Source organism: Cydia splendana, chromosome 5 (genome assembly GCF_910591565.1).
Source record: "Cydia splendana chromosome 5, ilCydSple1.2, whole genome shotgun sequence".
NCBI lineage: Eukaryota > Metazoa > Arthropoda > Insecta > Lepidoptera > Tortricidae > Cydia > Cydia splendana.
In genome coordinates, this window is record NC_085964.1 from 18427305 (window position 1) to 18453122 (window position 25818).

A 25818-nucleotide genomic window follows, 5' to 3' on the forward strand; every position below is an offset into this window, starting at 1 on the left:
TATATTTTCATAATAAATCCCTTTGAGGCAAACTATCGAATTTGGACAGTCAAGTTTAGTACGGTTATTTTGACATTGAGTATTGCCTTATATCCACTGAGAATGGAAACGTCACGCCGAAAGCACTTAAAGGCCGAGCCATGCCGAATACGTCAAGCAGCAAGGATTCAGATTACTACGTAAATATGCGTGTGTTTGTAATATCTGATTGTAATATCTGAAAGAATGACTGTAACAGCTGACATGTAATTCCATACATTACAACTGACGTTAGAACACGCGTCTCTACGTTAGCTGAAGGCGTTCTGCAAACGCGTCTGGTTTAGCATCAGCCTTTAATGCTACACTACATCTATTAGTAAATAGTTGTCTGCTCGTAAATGCTCTTGGCAATTGTACGACAGCAAATTTAATTTACGATCAACTACAAAAACGCCCCATACTCAATGGATACATCGGGTATCCTACAATCTGTCATAATATCATTCATTAGTGGAAACAAATCAACGGTGGTCTGTTAAGATTATCAGTTAAAAATCATCAATTTTTATATCGCATGCATCAATCAACAGTTTTGTAGATACTTCTACTAAAATCCGTAAAATCGGCACAATATAAAGTTACTAAAAGTAACACACATGCTTTTACATAAGGACATATAATTATTAAGGACAGTGTAAATGGACGAGCATAATGTATAAAATGTACGTACAACATGTGTCAAGCTCGCGTGCATATTATCTCGGTCTATCGGACGCAGCACGCATACAATATTATACGTATAATACTGATTATTTAATTCGTTTAATATTTAATTAAAATTCTCGAGAGCGTTTATCTCGTAATGTGGGACACTTTTACGACGACTACTTGCGGGCTGATAACAGGCTCCCAGCGTCCGCGAAGACACCCTATGCCTTCGGAATAAGACACAAATTCCAATAACAAGCCTAATTATAATATGAAAATTATACTTATAAGATAATTTCGCTTTTGATGCAACAGTTATACGTGCGTGCACAGTAGGATGCATTAATATAACTAATTAACCCGATATAATCATTGCAATTGTTATATCCAAGTATAACTATCCGCAAAAACAAAATCTATCTATTATACACAACTTTGAAATGATATTAAGAAATATCAATTAAAGTCAGAATAAGCGTAGCGTAGGTGTCTCCAGTCGGAGCGCAGTCAAACGGAAATAATACGTATAGGTACCATATCTAAAATAAATAAATTATACACCTGACTGCATAAGGAAACCAATAAAACCAATTCCGATTGTACCAGGGATGACAGGCTGACAGAAACAAATCGTCATTAAACTGGTCTCATTAGTTTCCGAATGACAGTGTTCACAAAAAATAACGTTACTAGATCACATGTTCGCACTTAATAGCCAAATAAATTAACCGGGCGAGTGGGCCGAGATTACTACACAGTATATCGCTTATTTTAATTTCACGCCGGATCAATTATACGCGTAAAAAAGAAGAAATAAACAGTGATATAGAACTATTTACATAAGTCAACATGAATTACGATTTCGTCGACTCCGATGGAAGAAAAAGTAAAGCGATTATATACACGGTCCGTTATCTGCCTCGGAGCACTTCAAACGGGTCCACTCTCGAGTCCGAGTCACAACCACCAGAGTTTCTAATCACAAGTGTAACTGGTACACAGTCCGACGTCTGACGCCTATAAGCACGTGTGGACCTTCTTCTGGGTATGACAGACCTTGCATTTGACCTCACAACACCAGTGGAACGTGCAGTTGCACCGCTCCACGACTGTCATCTCTACAGTCTTGAAGCCACGCCCGCAGCACATGAGGTCACAACCGTCGACGCCTATGCTCGTCTCGTTGCAGGTGCGCCCGTGCGTGCCGGGGATGCCTAGCCGCGGGTTCTTTTCGCAGAATCCCGGCGAGGCTTCTAAGTAGACCAGGTCTTTGACGCCCGGCGACTTATGGTCAGGGTTGTGCGGCCGCAGTTGGAAGCCGTACCGGTTTCGTCGCGGCACGCGGTGCGGCGCCGCGTCGTTGCGCTGCACGGGCGCCTCCTCCGCGTTATGCATCATGACGCGCGATGCGCCGTCGAACCGGTCCTTAAGCGCATCGCCCACCGACCGAAAGCTCGGCAGCCGCATCCAACACGTCTTCACAGTGCAGGATCCCGACATGCCGTGGCACTTGCATTCTTGCCGCATCTCCGTTTGCACGTGCTGCCAACAAAATAATATTATTAGTACTGAATTGCCGCTGCGCCTAGGAGGGGGTCTCCGATAGAAGCATTAGATACATAATGATGTACGAATATCTTGAAATTCTTTCGATAAGCGTCGATAGTAGTGATCGATGATTCCTTAAGCGCACTCCGTCGATCGCATCTCACGATCGAGCAAATTGTTACAAATCGTGAGGAGGTGGGCCGGTCGTCACCGCGTGTGGACCGATCATAAATCATGCTCTAGGGACATTCATCATTCTTAGAAGGTAGATAAATGACGTGAGGACGGAGACAGTAAATATTTTACTATCCCCGAGCGCTGGCGCTTCGTAGAACGCGGAACGCGTATTTATTCATTCACATTGTATGGTCGAGTGTCCAAATATGTGTAAAACAATCGATGGAATGTCGTGAATATTCATCAGGTGGACACCCAGTGCGTGTGTCGTGACAGGAATTAAGCGCGTGGCTTAATGATGCGGCCGGGTGGCTCGAGGCGCCCGTCGTCCCTTTTTGATGAATTTTAGGGGGGAACAGACAGTGGGTATGCAAATGGTGGGTGTGGTGGGAGGGAGCTGCGCGAGCGCAACGAATGGGTGGCGGTCGCGCCGGCCCGGCCCGCGGCGTAATTAATGCACGGGCGACGCGTCAAGTGGCGAGGATCGATCGTCACCCGTAATGGTAATGTAAACACACCAGACGACAATGCCTGTCGTTGGCTCGATAGCCGATTGTTTTATTTAATGGATGTTTATGAGGTGCTACCGGCTAAGTGGCTATTGGATAAGCGTTGATGGATCGAGTGGGCCAATCGACTTACCGCTCGGCCGGCTTCGTTGTTGTGTAGGTTCATTTTTTCTCGGAGCGTTTTGCCGCGCTCGCCGGTGTCGACGAATTCGCGGCTGAAGCGGAAGCCGAAGCCGATGTTGTCGCTGCAGCCGCCCCACTTCCAGACGCGCACGTTGGCGGCGGCGGCGGAGCGGCTGCGGTGCGGCTGGCGGTCGACGTGCGAGTAGTCGCACGTGCAGGACTCGATGGCGCCCTCCGCGCACGCCCGCGACACTGCGTGCGCTACTCCTGCGCTCGTTATCGCGTATATGAACGCAGTTTCTCGGCAACCTAGGAAAAGATAATACAAATTGTAGATTTTTAAATCCAAATCCGTAACATTGGTAATGCCCTTAGCGCACAATAAATGACGAAGTTTTGTAACTCCCATAGCTGCTTTTTATTAGCAATAACTAATTACGTTGAGTTAATAATAAAACGAATATGCACTGCGGTATGCGAATGGAATGGTTCAATACATTTCTCAACTTGACATGTTTGGCATTTCATACAAATTAATTCGTTCCAATAACGGAGGGCCTTATTTTAATTACATTTATCGCGAAGGGTAGGAGAGGTGTTAAAATATTTCAAAACGAGTCGTAAACAAATCGTATATGGCGCAGACCCTGTGGCACAATCGGTATTAGGTTAATTATATTGAGGTACCCATTGTCGTTTTATGAATTTATGGGTATGTTAATTAAAAGCGGGGACGACATTCCGAGCAAACAGAATAAGTCATGTTCGGTCCGGATTTAAGATGAAGTTTGAGCATAAAGCGAACATCGCAGGCCCATTCATCCGAGGACGAGCGCAGCGCATCCCGTATCGAATGCTATAAATAATTAATGGCCGGCATTAGAATCAAATACTCATAAAATACAATTAAAAGAGAGAGGGTATCTATATCTCCACGATTGAAAATAAAGAAGTGCCTTACCTACCCGAGAGATTATAAATTTGATCATTACAAGTGGTACGCGCGTCGATTCCTCTCTCTTAATATCGATTTAATAACCCCAGTGCTCGATTAAAGCGAGCCCAACTCTTTGTCTACGCAACGAGACGATATTATTAACGGACCCGAATGAATAATGAATGACCGCCTAGCCGTCGAACATAATTAAATTTACATTCGTTTAAAAAAATGTGCATAAACTTTCTCGGCTGTCCCGTATGGACATTATCTCGTTATTAATTCGCGTATACATTGTAATTTTACGGCGTAATGCGTATTAATACCTCGGGTATTGTTAGTGTAGCTCTCATTAAGGGGTCTTGCGCGTCAAGGACGGGATGGAATTCCTCGCAGGCTATAAAACCCTCGATCGCTCACGAGATAGGCCCTCGATTAACGTAAAATTAGCAATTAATGCGGGCCTAATGCCGGGCCTTGTCACCTCCCGCCGTACGATCTCGAGTGTATGACGCGCCAGCGACGCCTTTGGTGGGCTACCGGCCACCTCCCGCTCGGTAAAAACGAATGACTCCTTTATGGATGTAAAAATAATAAGGAACGCGTATTTGTTGTTATTTATATCAAAAATATGTGGAACGAGCCCGGAGCGCCAGCGTTATTAAGGACTCAATAAGCAAATGAAATCATTTTTTTATTGAGATGTCATCGGGCACCGATATAAATTACGGGACGCACACTGCCGCTCGGGACCGCTTTTTGTTCGCTTTGGGATGTTATACAAAAGTATTTTATTCAGCAATTACTTTAGACGTTCGACTGGGAATTTTAATGTCAATTTCGCCATCATTCAATGCTCGGACGAAATTAATTCACGGTACAGAATACGAATACGAGCGTCGCAGAGCAGGGCATTTATCTTCAGTAATGACTTGGAAACGTTCTCTCGCATTAACTATAACGAATAGGTGCGGGCCAATTAAATATGGCACACGTAAATAACAATCGTAAAGTGATAGCTTTCGGCTAACACGGTTTCATCCATGCGCTTTGTAAACAAACTCTCCAACATTATAACAAGTAATAAGTTTTTATCTTTAACGCAAGAATCCGATTTATAGTTGGGTTATAAAACGGTAGAGGTCTGGTGCGTCGAGTGCGGAGGTCTGCCCGCGGGGAGTCGCCAGGTGCCCGACCACGTGCTGCGCCCAATAAACGGCTTCATAACGCGTAGATATCTGTCCACACATCTGTCAACAGACATCTGTGAATGAGTGCCCGCTGAGATTTTAATGCTGCCTCTTTCTTGACCAACGGTATGACTAATTAATAAACTGCGCGTTTTAATCGCTCTGTGAGAATTTTCGAGGCTTCCAAACCGATGATTCACCTACAACATAAATTAGGAATACCTCTACGTGTTTTATCACACGAGACATATTTGTTCAACTATAAATAATTGTGCAATTTGTGTCCGTGACCAAGCCCATCGGTTTCCCCGGCCACAAAGCCGATTGTCGCGTTTTGCGAATAAATCGCGACGTAGAAAAATTATGACAGATGCAAAGAGGCTTCATCCGAGAGGCCGCATTAGTCACGGCATTAAATAAAATGTAAATGTCCTTCGGGCCTAATTAACCGCCCAAACAACTATAATCCGACACCGGCCATACGTAACCTGCGACACGAACAATAGCGCCTGCGCGCGCCTGCAATGCCTTTAAAATAATCATATTAAACGTGCCCTATTATTTTATTATGGCCATTTCATCCCATCAAATCGCAGTCAAATAAGAACAAACATGAGTAATGTTAATCTATAAAAGTAAATTATTATTATAACTGATAATAAAGTGCTGTCGGTGGATTATCTGTGCGGATAATGAATGGTCGGCTGTACGGTTTACAGCGAGCAGCGAGCGATAATTCCATCCCGAGGATTGGCAGTTAAGGCGAGGCGTTGGGAATTTATAAAAGTCAAAATCTCGTAAATCGGATCGGACGATCGCTCGTGCGAAATAAAACTTAATCACTGTTGACGCTTTGAAAAGGTCTTGGCCTTCATAGGTAGATTGTGGACTGTAAGTTAAAGATTTCAAATAGGAAAAATTGAGTTTTATTTAGAAACCACACAAAACATGCTTGTTACAGGAAAGAAAATTAAAGAAGTGCCGCTATGGCAACGAAATAACAATATTCTTATTATTTTAAATATGGAACCTTTAGTTCGTTTTTCAATGTTGCTAACATTACTGCGCCACGAGATTAAATAAATTTAAATGCGTATGTTAACATGAGCAACATTTGACAGGATTCATTACAATAAATTATAATTATATTATTTATTTTTAAAGAAACAACTGATGATTAATCAACACAAATCTTAACAGAACAAAATAAATATATATGTAAGCTCTTTGTTTACACTTAAATACATACCTTTGTAATAGGTACTTTAGACACTTATTAAAAGCTAAAAATTAGGCTAAGTTAAATATCTATAGGCAGTACACATATTTTTAATAGACCTATTGTGAATATGACCGCTTTGCCAAGGGTTGCTCAACTGCGCGTAATATGCCGTCCTTCCCCGGAACAAGTTAATTACCCTCGCCATAGGCTACTCGAGAGGAGGTGAATTGTCACTACGTATTATTATAACTACGAATACCGAACTCGCACGAAGCAGTGAACCGTGGTGCAGGCATGAAACACATCAGGTGAGTTGTAGCAACAGCATTCAGTCTGAAACATATTACACATTTATGAATCTTTTTTACAGTGGTTAAACATTCTATTATACGGTGCCTTTGTCATGAATAACATAAGATTACATTTTGTCCTGTATCTAGTAAACATATATACTCATTTTTTACAAGCAAGTTTGTTATGGGTGACTGTTTTGGCAATATTGCCGGATGCTGTGCAGCATAAGGAAGCAACGCGTTTTGCAATCGACCACCAACTCGTATAATGCCTTCGCCATCAAGGAAGGGAGTTAGCGGTTTTAAATTACCTTTAACTTGCTTGTGAGATTGCAGCATCCTTAAGTCAACTGAAAATAATTGAGCTTGCTCATGTTTGACTATTAACATGAGGGCCTTGTCGAGCTCGATTATAGTTAGGAAGCCCTTAAGGTTCTGAGAAGTCAGTTTGACATGATTGCAAAACCTAAGGATATATGCAAGAACACAAGTCATTTTTGCTACAGTAGAGAACTTTTTTATTTCAAAGAGATCAGGGTGGTGCACTGTGGTTGTAAGGCACAGAGCACTGGTATGATCAGCTTTCAGTTCAGGCAGCTTGGTGGGCACAGGTGAATGTTCTGAAAAGATACAACCTTCATTATGCAGGATTAATTGCCCATGCCCATCATGATATTTTGTGAAAAGAGTTTGATTCTGTGGCACATGCAACCTCTTTTCTAGATTGAGTGCCAAGTGAGAAGATTTTCCTAACTCAGAGTTGATTTGCTCTAAAGGGACCTGATTGGGCAGTGAGACCTCATATTTATTATCTGCTAGCATTGTAGATTCCCTAAAAGGTTTTTCGCAATAGTCTTGCTCTGGTATTTTATCTAAGAAAATCTCAGGCACCTTTTCAGTTTCCCCAAAAGCACTTGACAGGTCGCTTGGATATACATTGCATTCCCTACAAAGCAAAGATATTACCTGTTTGGATTTTTTTCTTGCAGGTAGCTGCATTCGACCACCGATGATCACGCCAAATGATGTCTGCACTAGTGTAGGACCTTGTGGCGTAGCGGCGCATGCTATTGAAGTACTTGAAGCTGCAGCACTCGAGGTTGTAAAGCTCGGTGCCGGAGTACTTGCACTGCCCGCAGTCACGATAGGCTGTTTGGTTGCTTGGTCTCCATTATTCTTCGTCTGCGTCAGAAGAATCTGAAAGAAGACACCAGCATCTAGCAGCAAATCCACATCACCACGCTTATTAAAATTCTCATCGGCTAATTTGCAGTTAGTAGGCAATGTTATGTGCGACTTGTTAATAGGAATCTGTGGCAACTTTGTTGTTATTTTATCAACAACCTTGCAATTGACATTTATTTTGAATGGATAAACAGCAGAATGTACATCAAGGTTTATACATTTGTCAATCGCATGCTTGGCATTATTGATACCAGTTATTTTAGAACTAGTATTTTGCATCGGTAATCCCAATTTGTCCACAATCTTCTGTGTAATGAACGATGCCTGTGAGCAACCATCTAACAATGCCTTGCAATATATTGCTAGCCCTGACTTAGTAATCAGCTTGACTCGAGCAGAAGGCAATATTATATTATGGGCTCTATTCCTAGTTGCAGACAAAGTTACAGAAGGAGTAGGCTTGTCTTGATGCAATAAGCTATTGTGCTGTAGCTTGCACACCTTACACCGAAAATGAAATTTGCATTTGCGCTTGTGTTGCGACAAACAAATCTTACACAAGTTGTTTGTTGAAGCGAACTCCATGCGTTTATGAATGGAAGCTAAATTAAAACTCGGGCAATTATATAATCTGTGTGCACACTTACAGTATAAACATTGCAGCTGAGGCTGATGCGCGGACGTCTTTGCTTGTGCAGCCACAGGATGGCTGACAAAGCTTTGCGAAGGCCCCTTCTGCACATCAGTGTTTTCAAATGCTAGGGCACGTTTTTCCACGTAACCTAGGAATTCTTTTACCGTGGGCGACACATTGTTATCTCGCTCCAGTTGAAATGCTCTGTAGGTAGGCAGGTCAATCTTCTTAGATAGGATGCAAATTATTATGGCATCCCACTTATCTACCGGCTCACCCAGGTTTTGCAGAGCAGCAAGATGCTGTTTGACAACTGAAATGAAATTTCGTAAATTAGTGACATTAGATCGCGTGATTGTAGGCATATCTAGTAGTGTATTAACATGTTCTTGCGTAATTCGAACTTTATTATCGTATCGTTCCTTCAGTAAGCGCAGTGCTTCTGGGTAGCTGTTGTCTTCTAATGGCAGATTTTTTATTAAATCGAGCGGTTCATCACTTAAAAAACCTTTAAGATAATACAGCTTCTGCACCGCTGAAAAGGAAGTACACTTATCGATCATGGCTGTGAACATGTTTGTAAATTCGTAATATTCTGTGTATTTACCTGTGAATGTTTTTATGACGACTCGAGGCAGCTTGAGGTTCTCCGACTTGACACTTACGCCATTTTCGCTGCTGCTGGTAGCGCTCACTTGAGGATTGTCCCGTAGGCGGATAACATTTATGATGCTATCTAACTGTGCTATCAACAAAATGTAGTTATCTTCCACCTCCTCGTCATCGGTGGCGAGAGTAGCTGGTGGGGAGGAAAAAAGCGAGGCAACCTTGCTAGTGAGGCGCTCATATTCGTGAAAGGCTTCTAGAAGCCTAGTTTTCTTTGCTTGCACTAACTCTATCGGCGAATTTATGAGCGCTTCTCGGTCAAAGCTGTTTTTTAAACGTGTGATTGAGCCTTTGGCGCGACCTCGCGCGGCTATTGCCTCTTTTTGTTCGGTGTCTGACATTTTTACAATTCTGTATAAAATGCTCTAAACAATCACTACACTTTACAATCACTAAACAATATTACACTACTAGAATACACTAATACACGAGTCACAAGTAATTTACTAATACGGTAAATAAATTGAATTGTTCAAACACGAAACGAATTAATGGCGTCGTCGCGTTATCGCTGTGTGATGAATCGCAGTGTTGCGTTCTCTCGGCGTTGACGTACGGCGCTGCGATTGGTCGAGGAACTCGAGGATTGCGCAATGCTGCCGCCCGCACGAGCACGAAGGGATGCGTTCAGATTGCACGTTGACTACACGAGACGAATGTTTCTTGCACGCGCTGAGAGCGCTAGTTGGTGCATCATAGCGTTTCATTCACATGAATCTTGCGTTTTTCTTCGTATTGCGCCGCTCGGCTTTGCAAGACGGCGAAAGAAAAAACGATGATTTTACTCTTCTTTTATTGCGCCGTTGGCGAGAAGAATGAAATATATTGCATTCTTTATCATTTATAATGCGCCGCTCAGGACTTCAATAAGTCGGCGTGATAAAGAATGATTTCTGACCTTCAATGTAGTTTATTGCGTGATTCCATCTTCGGCACTGATTTTTTCCTTAGAAGGACTATATGAAAAGGTCTTGGCTGTGGCGAACCTTCACATGATGTTGGAATTTAAAATTGGCGAAAATAAAATGTAAAAATAGAAAACACGCTACATTGTCGTAGGAAAGAAATTAAAGAAGTGCCGCTATGGCAACGAAATAACAATATTCTTATTATTTTAAATATGGAACCTTTAGTTCGTTTTTCAATGTTGCTAACACGCTTGACGAGCACCTGGCCGCGCCGAATCATTCAATAATTCAATATTAATGCACTAATTAAATACGTCTCTGTCCGCATTAAGTCATCACGCCTAAGTGTTGCCACAAGATTAATAAGAAGGATTGACTTATGACGGTTCGCGCGTCGCGCCTCTTGTGCCTTATTATTTACAACGACTTACATTATTCAAATTTGATGGGACGTAATTACTCAAAACAGCGATAAATCACTCGTTTATAAAAGGAACCACGGCGTTTGACCGCTTTTGAGAGCGGCTCTATCGAACTATGATGAACTCATTACAGATTTGTACGTTTTACTGCCGCGTAATGACATTTTATCTTTTGCAGTAAGAGAAATGACTTTGATTCGTTTCGTCGAAAAACACATAAAAATTACTCGGTAACGTCGAGTTAAGGTGCCGTTACAAAAATAAAAGGAACCTGCTATGGTAGCTAGACATTAAGGTGCAAAAACAAAACAAAAGTGAACTAGTAAAGGTAATTTTGCTATAAAGGCGCGTCGAGAATGAGGCAATAAAAAGCAATAATTCATTTTCGTTATGCCGTGTATGGGTGATAATTTCACATTGATTCCGCGGTCCGAGCCTTCAGTGCGACAATTGAGAATTACGTCGGCCGTATATCACTCATTGTGAGTGGCACAAAGCGGCTACCACTCGGCCGGCTACCATCCGCCACCGCTCCCGGCCATCCATTTCCATTCCCATTGCCATTCACACGACAGACAAAGACATTTGTTTTCAAACTCGAAAAAAGTACCGAAAATAATTCCGTTTCAAGTGAGCTGTCAATAAACAATAACGGGCAACTCGAATTGAAACTTTTGATAGGTCGTAATTTCGCAAGACAAAAACTTAAAATTCCACAAACTTTTTGCCTTAGCGGACCACGCGAGTAGAATAAAAACGAAGCGACGAAACTTCTGTATCTCAAAAACAATTCAAACGCCACAAAACCTAAAACGCTTATCTAATTGAGCATTAAATATTTCGTCGAGCGCATTTTGTATCCATTTTATTTTGTGAGTCGATCGTTTTATACGTTTTATCCACCCACGGCGATGGAATCTTGGGAGCCGATATACGAAACACTTCAAAACAGGAAATATTTGAAAAAAGGTCGGGTTTTATTGGCCGAGTTACCTGCTATTAGGCGATGTTAGGTGTAAACGCGGCTTCCGTGGAGCTCGCTAAACTACTCGGCAGGAGGGCTCGCTCACTCCACGGGGACCCATATATTTTTCTATTCTCGACAATAACACGAGGCATAAAGGCCCGAGCGCATTGTGCCGTTGTCATCATTTGTGTTAATGCGATCCTTGAGGTTTGCACCACAATGGGATGAAGACGTCGCCCAGTGTCAATGCTGTGACGACGTGTAAATTAGTAATTATTCGCGCCCTTCCGGGCGGTCTTTGTGAGCAGAGCGGTAATTATGTCGCGAGACAAACTCTTTGTCAGCCAGGATTGGATGAGCGTTTTCTATTTAGCTATGATTCGCGAGCTTCATTAACGGACGCTGCCTCCCGCTGCGATCGACTGCGTTTTTATGCGTTTCTCAAATGGAGGTAATTGCAAAGTATAAAAAGTTTATCGTTGATATTTGCGGCAGTAACGCGCTGCCGCCCGCCCCGGTGCGCGTACTCTTAATAAAGTAATACTCTCTAAACACACACGCATATAACATAAATTTTGTAATCGCTGAGGTTTTTTCAATCAGTGAAATTATAACTACGGTGGTCTCTGAGCTCTTTTAGCGAGGTCCTTTATTAACGAATATAATATATATGAGAGTTTTAAGAGCATGCTGGGGAATGTCTACATAAAAGACATGAAGACAGAATGTATACCAGAAAATTATAATAATATGAATAACCAATAGATATGACATAAATATATTTCCATAGAATAATGCCCCTAAAAGGTATATTATACACAAAAATACATCAGTAAACTTGAAAAGATAGAAACTTAATTGGTACATATTATATTTCCTTTCAAATTTTAATGCCTATATGGTCATAAAACTATTCTCAAAATGGCGATAATTATCGCTTGCGTGCTCAATTACTTTAAATTGGTTCTGTCTCTGCAATTTACATGTTTTATTTAAATAAATAATCCGGATCTGGACCGATAATAATTCTTTTGATTTACCAATCCACACAGACTTGTCTCGCCGCGGGGTAGTGTCGACCCCGAAACGTTTCTTTTTTCCAAACTAACGATCATTAATATTGAGTAAACATATAAATCTAATTGCGATTTGTTACCAATAACCTTACATGAATATTTCATAAGTTAAATGGTTTATGGTTTCGTTTACGAAGCCTTATTAAGTGCCCATTAATGTTGAACATAGATATTGTGGTTGGCAAGAGCCTTTTACAACTTGACCATAGGGTTACACAATTCGTGAAGTTTATAAAGCGTAGAAAGGATTCAAATGAACGGACCGACAACAAAGAATGACTCAATCTCCTCCATTCACAGCAATAGTTAACATTCCCTAAGAAACGTGAGCGCACATTAAGAATAGCATCTTTCACTGCATTCGAGGCTAATAGAAACATCTTTACCGCAAACGTTTGGACATTTCATTAACGCGAGTTCAATAACCGGGGCGCACTCCAGCCCAAACGGATGGCCCCAGATATCGACGAATTCAAAATAAGATCGAATTAGCTGGAGATATGGAAGCGAACGCTCTTAATTTTGAAGATAACCCCCGTAATGCGGGCGCGCCGACCTCCGTCCGATCTAAGGAAAGCTTTCCGATATAACTTTTTATTTATGTTTTAATCAATGCCAGACACTTTTTACACGATTGCGTAAGAACGTGTTTATAAAAAGAGTACCTGAGTGGATTGAATCGTATACTAATTAACTTATTTATCGAAATGTTAAATTCTATTGTTAATCGAATTTGAATAATCATTCACTAAAGTCCCCTGCGAAGTTTGCAAACAGCGCAAAAAGCCTGCGAACGACAAAATTGAATTACAAACTGGCTTTTTTGCTGTTTTTATCGAATAATGCTTTTAAAAGACCAGATGTTCGCGAGCTCATAATAAGGCATATCGCGTACAAAGCATCGAAATCGGACACCGGAGATGGAACAACCATGATTCGGGCAACAAAGTAACCGTTTGCAGTCAAGCAACTTGATTGTTACGCAAATTGGTGTCTTAATGAGGGAGGATAAAAGCCATTCTATTTTTTGTGGACGGTGAAAGTGATTTGGTTGTTTGGGTCCGTGTGAGTTTAGCGAAGTGTCTACAAGATGTAGATGTTTTGACTGTTGTTTACACACACTAGAACTAATTTATTGTAAATCAGATCTACGCTAGTCGGTAAATTAACTGGGCTACTATAATATTTCTCACGATCACTAGTGTGCAGTTTAAAAGGTCATTCTAGGTGTTAGTCAAAGTCTATCCAATTACTTGTTATATTACCTGAGTCAATGAACCCGGGGCCGTATTCAGTAAAGAAAACTTAATACCAATATAAAATCAATTCATTGATGAACATTAGTGCGCCGGCCGCGGTCTTTTATTTTTATTTTATAAAGTGTATCTTTGAATTGCTATTTATCTAATTTTTATGCGTAAATTTCCTGATCGTAAGATTACTTCAACTAATATCATCTAAGTGCTGCCAGCTATTGAGTTTGCTATCACAATCACGCGAAAAGATCTAGCGCTCGGCCTGAGGGTGCAGCATCTGTTAATAACACTAATAACACAGTAGGTATATCGAATGTTAATGACGAATGAATATGATTATGTATATTTATAAAAATAACTATATGATTCATCTATTGAATAATCAGTTCCAAGTTAAGCATAGACAAGCTAGCAAACATATAAATGTTACAGCCTTTAAAACATCTAATCTGATATCACATTTGTCTCTTACTAGCCAGTAGGTATGCAATATGCAAGTGCGAGAGGGACAAATGCTATATGTTGGGCATAAAAAGGAAAGGTACTAATCACTTGCCTATACAAATAACTGACAATGTACAATGCTTAAAATAAAGATCAAAACAGAGAAATATCTAACTTGATGTGACTGAAATAAGTAAATTGAACAACGAATTTAGGCTTAATACCACAAAAAGAACCTAAAAGTAAACAATTGTTATGGGAAGCAAGAACCAGTAAGATGTTAAGTACTTTCTCATCAGCGCGACTTTAATGACAACCTTTAGAATGATACAATGAGTAAAACACTATAATTATTCCTCGTCCGCCATTATAATCTCCGTAGCCTGAAGTTTATTTATTCTACAGCGTTAATACGAGTCCGACTGTACCAGTATTGTGGAACTAATGGGGATCTATTTGCTGATTCGTATCTATTGATAATATCGCCCATTCAAATCGAGTAAATGGACTCTACGGTGCCAGTACTCTGAGATTATGGGATTTAATGCGTTGCTGGTCCCTTACACAACAAATCCAGTATACGTAGAGCTCTCATCACGGATAGTTGTTACGGATTTTGGGGTCACAGTTAAACTGGATACTGGTGATGTCGGAATAACAGGGATATTCGCGGAGCGTCCAAGCGGAGTCGGTGGAGAATAATGGTGATTTTGTGATTTAAGGGTTCCGAACTATGAAAGATACTTTTGGATAACTTTCACGATAGTTTGATAAGCACACTTGTTTACGTTTACAATTGTTTCTAGTCAGACTTTTATTATTTACAAAAAGAAGTAGTTTCGGTTTAAATCGCCTGCTTGAAAGGGGCCTTGACCCCCGCTCGGGGTTTTTCCTGATGCATAGGTTGTCCATCGCAATCCAACGTGGCAACGCAGCGAACGTGATGGGCACCTTTGCGTCGGGGGTAGCCCGGGACGGGCTTCAGTAGGTAATTTATTTTATCCATATTTACCTAGTTTATATATTTATTTAAGTTATTTTTTAATTAGTTTTATGTTTAGATTAGGTATGTGTTATTTTAGTTATAGAATGATTGATTTACATATCCATGCCAAATTGCAGATTTCATTATTATAAAGTCCATGAAAGAATCAAATTATTCTAATTTAATTCAATAACATGTATTGAAGATTAAAGAATCAAACTAATTTGCTAATTTGCTTTGCTAGCAAACGGATTGCAACTCTATCATGTCTACCAAAGGCTCAATTTCCGAAAACATTCATTAAAATCAGATTCCCTTTAACAAATGTAAAAAAGAGCTCCCGTCACTCGGGCACACGTAATTGATCCCGGATGTTTTATCTTGATGAGCCCTTTATTCAGTCCCCGCTACCCCATTGAAGATATCATCTAAAGGGTTGCTTACAACTATCACTTAATTTGTACCCACTCTTTGTTACTTCTCTAAACCCTCCACTTTTTACATTAAAAGATTTAAAAGCAATTTTAGGTACATTTCAATTGCAAGTTTTTTAAGCCATCGATAATCTGTTCTTCTCCAAAAAGACTCTTATGGATTTAGTTTTTTTACTTTTGTTTTGCACCGAAATTGAACGCGTGTTTCTAAAATGGCTGTTTAAGTTTTAAGCACTGATGACAGGATCAGTGTGATTTCGATAGGTATTAAGACTGTTAGATTGATGGTAACAATCATCTGAATTGGTTATTTATTTATAGTCCGATTGCCTATCCTAACATTGACTCAATTACAATACAAAAAGGACACTTACCTTTGTCTACAATTTTGCCGAATAAATTCTTCCCTCTTAGAAAATTTCTCGTTGAACAGTTCCATCTTCTATATTTGAATTGGTGCTGGCACTCTGCGACAGCCATGCTGGCTCCTTTTGCGACTGCGGCGAGAACCCCGGGGTTCTCCCGCGCCAGCCGCCGCTGTTTCCTCCTCAACGTGGCGTGTACTGCGGGGTCCATGTACAACACGCCCGGAGATATAGGCGACAAATTATTTGGCTCCCCCGCTTTGGCGATACCCCTGAAACAAAACGAAACGCTACAAAAACGATCCACTTTTGTCACCGTTGCAAAAGACAATGGCACCCCAAAAAAACATAATCCGAACGCCACTTAAGGCCGGGTGCTCGAAATGAACTGCTCATTTGAAAAGGTAAAGACAACAAACAATTGACGACCGAACTGTCAATCCGCAGACGTTTAGATAAATATTTGCGTCGCGCATTAATCTTGGAGGGGCCGAGTCAACAGGCAGAGCGATCGAGATCACGGCCTGTTGACTCGTCCTCGGTTCGAAAACTTGGTCTTCGGCCACAAAAAAACCCGGAGCACTCGCCGGCCGCTCCAAACGCTGGAAATGGTATTACTTTTCTATTTGCTTTTCTTTGTAGTCGAGTGTTACGTAAATATGGACGCGTTCGTCGGAAATTCTCATTTCCTCTAAGAATTTGTGGAGACGCTGCGACACGGTTTTGTTTTTAGATTTTAAGGCTTTCTTTACTTTTAGTTCAAGATTTATGTGCGCTAACTTGTTTTCTTTAACTCCTTCAAACCTTTTTTTTTTCTTTTGGCTGTGACATTCGATTTGCTCTTAAACTTTTTGTTGCAGTCTGTCTGAATAAAATTATCCTAATAGTGTGCCAAACATCGGTGGCAATAAGATATTTCAAGATTGTTATCTAATGATTACATCAAATTTAAATAAGTCACATAAACAGCATTTAGTTCTTTATAGCAGGTAAAATAATCAACAGCAGTTAATACATTTGCATAAATCAATTTCTTATTTTGAAACTCAATACGGTAATTAATTCATATCGGGTAATTCTTTTTTCTTCCATGCGAACATGTAAGTGCATTTAAAATCAAACCTTTTATTGGGTCCAATTTAATTTAATTTATGCAATACTTATCATCATCATCGTGGTCATTCTACTCATCAAAAAGTTACTGAACTTTATCATAATGTCTCGGATGCGAATTTGACGCGTCGACAGTTTAAAAAGATCTTAATCCGATATTGGGTGCTACAAAAAAAATCGACACCTACAACTGCTTGGAAAACAAAGGATATTTGCCTGTCCATATATAGTTCTTAGCACTTGTCACGTCAGTAGGGAACTAAATACGAAGCGAGTCTTAAGGGAAAAAATCGTGAATGACTTTCACGGGCACACGAAATGTTTGGACAGCGATAAAGGCCTGTATGAATGTGTCAAAATAACAAATATTGTCTTTGGAAGGCTTGGGTTCTTATTCGGGTAATTAAGCGTTTCCTTGGGTGATGAAAGACGGAATGGTACTTAGTACTCACAACTAAAAGGCCGAAAACAATTATTTACTGAGATTTTTTTTAACTCGCTTACGGCTGCATTACATTTTTCTCAAATTAAGCAAACTTTGAAATGAAGCAGCTCTTGTTGTAAATTGTTACATTATCATTGAACTTATGAGGGAACAAATGAACATACATACAAACCAGCACATGTATGCTATATGACCGGTGTATGTGTATGTACCGGTCAAAATCAAAACCCTCGTTTTTCTTTGCCGTTTTCGGATAAAAAAGAAGCAGATTTTTAAGATCAATGTTAATGTAACAATAACACTGTTCAAAATCACCATGGAATAGCCATACGGTCTAAACGATTTTGTGAACCAGTTTAATCGGGATGGGACAAGTTCAAACTTGAATCGGTCTAATAACATTAATATCAAGCCATTCGAGTATAATGTAATGAAGCCATTCTGATGTGATGGTGACATTACATGAATGAATAATGTCGTCTAATTGAATGAACATGGACCGAAAAATTTAGGTTGAAAAAGGTTAACAAGTATTAAAATGATTACTTAATCGATGAAATTGTAGGTGAAATGATGAAATAAATGTAACTAATCAATTGAATAGAAGTGAATAAAGATATTTAGAACTATGCCCGATTTAACCATGCATTAGGAACATGATTAAATATTCATAATCACATACTAAAAAGGTTAATGGAGTGAAATAAACAAAACAAACGACCATTTTAAACATTACAACAGACTTTTTTTATATGGATAATGGATATGGACTTATTTCGTATATTTCGTGCCAAAATATATTTCACAGGTTTACTAGCACAAGTAACTAGAGTAGGTATAAAGAAAACAAGTACATAACATTATTTGTCATTTGTCTTATATAAATAAATATTACCAAGTTTTGGTTTCATGTGATCGCTTAACTATAGACGGCACCTCAAGTATTATTTTATTTATTTATTTTATTTATTACTATTCGGAGATCCAACAGCTGTTAACATGTTAATAGGTTTTATAAATGTGATACAAGAAGCCAATTACAGGTTCTCACCAGTAAATACAGATTAACAAAAACAATTGGTGGTTAGCACTATTGCACTACACATACATTTCAACGCCAAAGGCAGAGTAGCAAATTTTGAATTCGTATTACTAAAGAAGATTCAAAAGAAATACAGATTAACAAAAACAATTGGTGGTTAGCACTATTGCACTATACATTCATTTCAACGCCAAAGGCAGAGTAACTAATTTTGAATTCGCATTACTAAAGAAGATTCAAAAGAAATAAAGAAAAAACACAGCACAATGAAATTTCACATTCCACTAAGCCATGCTCATTTAAAGAACTCCTCTGTCAGGATACGCCGCACAGTTTGGATGTTGCTGTTGAAAATATCGATGTCATGCTCCTTCGTGAGTTTATTTAGACATTTACTAGCACGTATCAAAAAACTGTTCTGTCTGTAGTTACGCGAAGCATTTGGAACAGCAAGGGGTCGAAAATTTCTTGTAGATTTGGATGGAATACTGGAAGAGAGCTCAGCCAACAACTCAGGGCAATCAATATTTCCGTTTATAATATTGAGAATGTAAACTATGTCTGAGATTTCACGGCGTGTATGCAACGGAATGAGATGATGCTTCCTACAAATATTGACATAGTTGGAGGATGCATAAGGATATTTAAGTTTAATGCAGAGGAACTTGATAAATTTCTTCTGGATGCGTTCTAGTCTATCAATATAAGTATGATATCGGGGATTCCAAATTTGTGATGCATACTCAATTTATACAACTAGTACTAACATTTTTTTTAAACATATATAATTACCTATCTATAATACAAGCTCTTTACAGTTTTAACTCGTTTTACTCCACGTGTATAAATGATAAAAAAAAATTTTTTTTGTTTTTTTTTTTTTCATCCTTCAAGAAAGGAGCTTGAACCTGGGCAAACGTATATTTCCTAGGCACGACTTTTGATACAACGAATATCGTATTGCAAAAATATAGTCAGCAACACATACTAAAGTTTCAAGCAACCTCAATTGATATTTTTAACCACACGACGTTTAAAACTTTAAATCTTTATAAACGGCCTTCTTTATCAGTGTTATCGCGATACAAGCACGCGATTTCGTAGCGTTATACCGGAGAGATGTGATGAATACAAATTAGTTGAACAATTTTGTTTTATCTTTTATCGCGTGTGTAGGAGTTTTAATACTTAAAAATAAAGTAAAGTTTAACGCGCGTTGGCACGTTTCTTAAAGGTGTTTTTGCGGTTTTGCTAGGCGGGTTTAAATGTTCGGTTTTTAAGTGGTGGTTCCGGCAGATGGCATTTGGTTAAGTGAGTAGCGAAAGGGGAATTCATTTCCTTAATGACAAGAGAATGCTTACGATCTAAAAGTATATGTTTGTTATTTGTAAAAGAACTCGCGATCGTATTTTTTTCTTGTTTTGCTGATATATTTTTGAAAATTTTAGAAGTTTTGAAAAATCATCAATGATTAAAATAATCATAAGACTTATGGAGAAGCGTCGAAATGTAAGCCGTCGGCATAGTTATCAATGTACGAATTTATACATATTTGTATTTTTAAAAAAGTAATATATATTAGTAAAAGGTACCTATAGATGTAACTATAATAGCATACAAACATAATATACATTTAATAAAAAATATTAAATGGAATGGTGCCGTCGGTAAGCATTCAATAATATAACTATATTGCGTATCAATACCGCAAGCTGTAAATTATTCTCATGAATTTAACAAAGGTTAATTAACATTAATAAAGTTATAGTACCTATGTATTAATTAGTTTATTAGTAGAACAAACAACCATGTCGAGTACGCGTAACGCGAGCCTGTTAGTTCTGATACCCGTGATAAGGCCAGAATGACCTAAAAACGTGATAGAAGTGTCTTTCATTTAATTGAACGATTAAAAGTCTTGAGAAACTATTAACTGGTTAACTGATATAGGTACACAAAACACGTTGAAGCTACTTAAGAATGAAAATTATTTATATGTAATACATAAATACACGTTTTGTATTTCCTTTTTTTGATTATTTTAGAATGCGCAAACAAGGCTATATATCGAAATGTTATTATATTGTTATTGTCAAGATCTTGGGTATAAAAATAATTTAATGAATGAATATAAATAAACGTAGATATGACAGATGTCAATACATATTTAATGATTACCGACGCAACATTGCCGACGGCATTTTTATCAAGTCTAGGTTACAAAATATTTATAATTACAGCTGTAATATAGATACAACTTAATTTTTGATTCCTTTTTTGTTAGTATTAAAACGTAATAATCGTCGTGATTTATAATTACGGGAGTTATATTACCTACAGAAAAACTCTAATATAACTTATATTAGAGTTTTTCTGTAGGTATATTATATTATTATTGTATTCTAGGTACCACTGGGAATGTTTATAATTATAACACTAAACTTAGGTACTATAAATTTATTACGTAGTATTATTTGTATAATTTACAACATGAATAGGCAAGTACAAAGGCCGACTTAAATCCCATTTAGGGGTTCTTTCCAGTCAAATTGTGAGGAGATGAGATTAAAAAAAAAATTATTTTCCGTCTAAAACATATCTAGGTCTAGTGTGGTATTAGGCAAGACATACCAGGAGCTCAGAGATAGGAAGAGCAAATACTTAAATGCTCCCGTCCGTCACCCGGGATCACTTGTCGCCTTGTCTAGAAATAACAATCCACCAGTCTCTGTATTGTTTATTATACACTAACGTAAAGTTTATAACCTTTTATTTCAATGAAATATGTGTCAGAAAGTGACGTTTTTATATGTCAGGTTTCAAAGTCGAACAATAAGGCATTCGGTAGGTGCTATTTAAATGATTTAGTTAATGTTTTAAGCGTTTACGTAAACAATTACATGTAAATTAGCCATTGTGTGCTACTGGCATTTAGTGGGTTTAGTGGCATTACATGCAATCGATAGCCGGAAGATCGAATCAAAAAGGCTACAAATATTTTATAGCCGTGAACAATGAACTATAAATGGAATATTACTTTGCATTACACATTTTGTGCGGAAATACAATTAACTATTTACCGTGTTTAGATATCTACATACATATAGTTGTAAATATAATAACTATATGATGTAACATTAGGTACAAACAACCGATTGAAATAAATAACCTCTAAATCAACCTATCTAGTGCACCTGCTAACCGTATTTAATATATGTCTAATAGTTTAATAAGACCATTCATTTCAAGTTCTATCACATCTAAAACTCCAACTACTTATTTAAGAAACTTAACCTAAAAATAAAAGTGTTTATCTGTTAAATAAACGACAAACCTACACGATGTTATATTTGTACAAATAAATCTTCATAATCCCTATCAAATCTAATGCAGCACTATTTATTACTTGTCACAACAAACCAAAGCCAAGAAGATTACATCATTAATTAACTTAAACATTTAAGATTTTAGTTAGTTTAAAGTCAATGATTAAGTTTTAGTGGGCTATAACTATAACTCGCACGCGTTAGCTTTCTTTAATGATTCGCTAATTATCTCATTCGATTTATATGAGGGAAACATCTGGCTGTCAGCCGGCGGCGGGCAAAACTTGACTTTACTACCTCACAATTACGATCCAATTTCGCTAAACTTCAACTTCTACATGCGTTTAACCTTTTGATTTTAACTAACACTTTTAAGGTATTCTTAAATTGTTGTGACATTAGTACGATTCGGTTGTAGTTTCATTGATGAAAACGTCATAACTAAATGTATAAGTTATGTTAACGACTAAGGCAATTTTATAACAGAAACTTTGTCAACACATAGTAATCTTCACTCAAACTTCACTTATAATCTTTCTACCTCAATCACAGTAGTTACCACAACAACCTTAAACCCTAGCTCGCTAAGTCAAAATTCCAAAGACGAAAACAGAGTGTACTTACCACCACATGCTGCCGCGTCCTCTCCGAGGCTTGCCAGCGGCGTCGCACCGTATACACAGAACTGTGAGCACAAATAACCACAAACACTTCATTTTAAGGGGCGGGAGAGAGCATGAGCGCGGCCGGTCGTCGCACGGTCACGTCTGACGGCCGAGCCCGGGCCTCGAGGCGGGCCCGCGATGGAGGGAGGTCTCTCTTCACCTGCCTACGTCCGATTGGTACGCGCCTCTATTTTTTTTCGACACATTGTAATCTTTGAGTTTAGGTCATTAGGTTGGTTATGCAATTGTTGCTTGGATTAGTGCTAATGCTGTTTATATTTACATTGCCGAAACATACTTAGGTTAATTGCTTAAGGTAATTGACCGGTGTTAAGTTTGCGATTAAGATTAAAATTATGCGATGTTTAGGGTTTTTTATGTCATTACTAATTATCTTACAGCTTATATTAAATTTTTCTGCGTCTGATTTAATCAGTATCTTTATCTAGATAATGAACAAGGCGCAGACTGTTTATCTGTAAACATCTAACCACCTGAATGAACTAGGTATAACTAGGTAGTCAGGAAGATGGCGGGCAGCAATAGATCTAGTTTTTACGGGCCGCTACAAAGTCCATTGAGCGCAGGAAAAAGCAACTGATGCAACCAGTACATAATTTATGGCACGTGTGTTTTAAATAGGCTTAATACAGTGTTGCAAGGTTTAATCTTGCATTTACCATCAATTAAAAGTTAGCGTTACATCATATACTTAAGTATTTTACAAATATGTAGTTAATTAAATTATTGTTATTAACTGTAGCAATGTTTTTGACACAAGGCTGGTAACTTTGGATACTTTTAGGTAGGAATAGTAGGCATTTTTCTTACAATTACTATATAAGTACCTAGTAACTAGGTACCATAAAAAGTAGTTAATGCCACTCAAGGCAATACATAGGAACCTAAATGAGTAAAATATTACACCTGCGATTTACGGACAATGACATTCATGTGTGACGTTTTCAGGGAAAGGACAACATTGCCGTTTGTCGATACGATCGATATATAATTAAACTTTAGAGCAATAGCCTTTATGTTCGCCTACAAAATGTACCCTTTTGCTACAAATCCACATTTTTTTGTTCAATTTAGCAATTTTTTCGATTTTTTTACTACTCGGATACTATGAAACAAATAAAGGAATTCTTTCAAAAAAAAAAATAGGAAATTTTTCAAATTGTTCAACACAACATCCAATAATTCCAATCCTGAGTCCTAGATCCCTGCGCCATAAATCGGGATCCATGTCTATGATCGCGATGAGTCAGCGCCGGTGGGAGGGGCGGCGCGGCGGCCAATCAGCGCGCGGCGCCGGCGCAGCGCGCGGGGCGCACGTGTACTACAGTGTAGTGCAGCGCCTACGCTCGCACGGAACGCACGCTTTTGTATGACGCCTGCAATAAAATACGGCCACATCTCAAAATTTATGACTTTTTGAGCTTAAATTAAGAAAAGTATCCTTTAAAGCCTTTTGTAGCCGTATTACAGGCACCGTACTACTTATACGTTACGTATACGTTATACTTACCTACCTATCTTACTGTTTTTTTACTGGATAAGTGTCCCATTTCTGGGTAACGATTCCCTTGGTACCTATGACTCCAGATTTGGCACTAACTAGTCTTCTCGCTATCTATGCTCGGGTCAGCTCCATCATCGTACTTACCTTGTGTATACGTACAGTCGACGTCAAATATATGTTTACGCTTTTTCACCTTACTCCCTTGTAAAGAAGCGAAAAATGTAAACATATTTTTGACGTCGACTGTACCTGCTTGATTCATGATATAATTTTTTTTTATTATATAAGAAATTGTGGTGAAACTTGGAAGGATATCGTGAAGGTTATTTTTCATATTTATCGTTTTACCTACGTGTCTGTAATTTCTCCCATTAGACCCTGGTCTCCTATTTTATGCAGTACGCGGCGTCTGGCGTCAGCGTCAACGTTTTTGAACAAAAAAGACGCTGACGTCGACGTCTAAAACAGACCACAACAGTACATCTCTATAGTAAGCATCGTGACGCAGACGCTGTAAGCGGCCGATGGCGTTTATAGGAGACCAGGGCCTTAAAGAACCATTTGGACAATGTCCATTGTCCAGCAACTAAAATAAAAAACAATTCGAAACGTTAACGTAGGCATGTAAACGTATTGCAAGATAACGTCGGAAATTATTAACGAATACAGTTTAGATCTCAAAGTGCGTAATAGCCATTAGCGCGCCTTATAAAAGACATCAACGACTACGCACACATAATAGCGTACAGATATGCATAGTGCATAATTGTTTTCCTTCGTATTTTCTCGGAAACGTTCGTATTTATCATGCTACTTCAGTCAACCTCAGTACTTTTTGTACCGAGACTGACTGAAATAGCAAGACACGTTCGTAGGTACGTTTCCGCGAAAATACGAAGGAAAATTAATTATGCACTACTCTGTACAATTCTTTTGCAAGATTTCAATTTTACGAGTTATACGATTGTTTTATACGTGCTGGAATTTTGATAATAATTAGGAATGGATTCAGTATTAGGGTAAACAAAATTTTGCGATTGGATATTTCATACATAGAAAATAATAATTATTGATGTTTTCATTTAGAGTATTTTAGTAAAATTCACTAGGTATAATGAATAATGAACCAACGATATTCGTACATTTGTAGTTTTCAAAAACGAAAAAAAATCAACAAATTATAAGTAATGTCATAAAACTCTATGCTCAAGAAAAATAAATCAATATCTAAGAACATCTGAAACGAAACCACTTAAGAATGAACAGTAACTTAACTCCATAAAGAAACAGTTATGAAGATTTATTCGTAAACACTTAAAAGTACCTTCTCAAGTGGTGAAAAAAATGACATGTGTCATTCATTTTGGGACCGCCTCGGTAAAGGGGCATTATGTCAAACTTTGACACATTTAATTGAACAACCATGTTTGACATTTGGTTGGGGTGAAATGTATTTTTAAATGTTCAGGGTAGTTTTGTGACATGAAAAAATGGTTTGTGAGCCAATTGGCCTTTTTGTTGGTAAATTATTTAAATATTAGAATTTTCTGTCATTTGTCCGGTAAAACATCGTCTGCCACCAATAAGAGTTCAAGAAACGAAGACTAACTCTGGTATTTATAAACACAGAAAAAAGGTTTTTATTTAATTTTCTCTATGGCCCGTATTGTA

General features: G+C 38.5%; 2 protein-coding genes across 3 annotated transcripts; both read right to left on the bottom strand.

Moving 5' to 3' along the window:
- Positions 1-361: 361 nt before the first annotated feature.
- Positions 362-22969, bottom strand: LOC134790863 (protein Wnt-1). The gene is made up of 4 exons (XM_063761846.1): positions 22582-22969; positions 16041-16303; positions 3058-3356; positions 362-2232 (listed from the first exon to the last, which is right to left on the bottom strand). The coding sequence occupies exons 1-4, from the start codon at positions 22671-22673 to the stop codon at positions 1708-1710; spliced, it is 1179 nt and encodes a 392-aa protein (XP_063617916.1). The 5' UTR covers positions 22674-22969; the 3' UTR covers positions 362-1707.
- LOC134790862 (uncharacterized) lies at positions 6760-10031 on the bottom strand. 2 transcript variants are annotated; one of them, XM_063761844.1, is made up of 2 exons: positions 9116-10031; positions 6760-8821 (listed from the first exon to the last, which is right to left on the bottom strand). In XM_063761844.1, the coding sequence occupies exons 1-2, from the start codon at positions 9513-9515 to the stop codon at positions 6798-6800; spliced, it is 2424 nt and encodes an 807-aa protein (XP_063617914.1). In that variant the 5' UTR covers positions 9516-10031; the 3' UTR covers positions 6760-6797. The 2 variants fall into 2 exon arrangements, with proteins under 2 accessions (XP_063617914.1, XP_063617915.1); XM_063761845.1 differs by having other exon boundaries at positions 7779-7886; positions 8522-10017.
- Positions 22970-25818: the final 2849 nt, after the last annotated feature.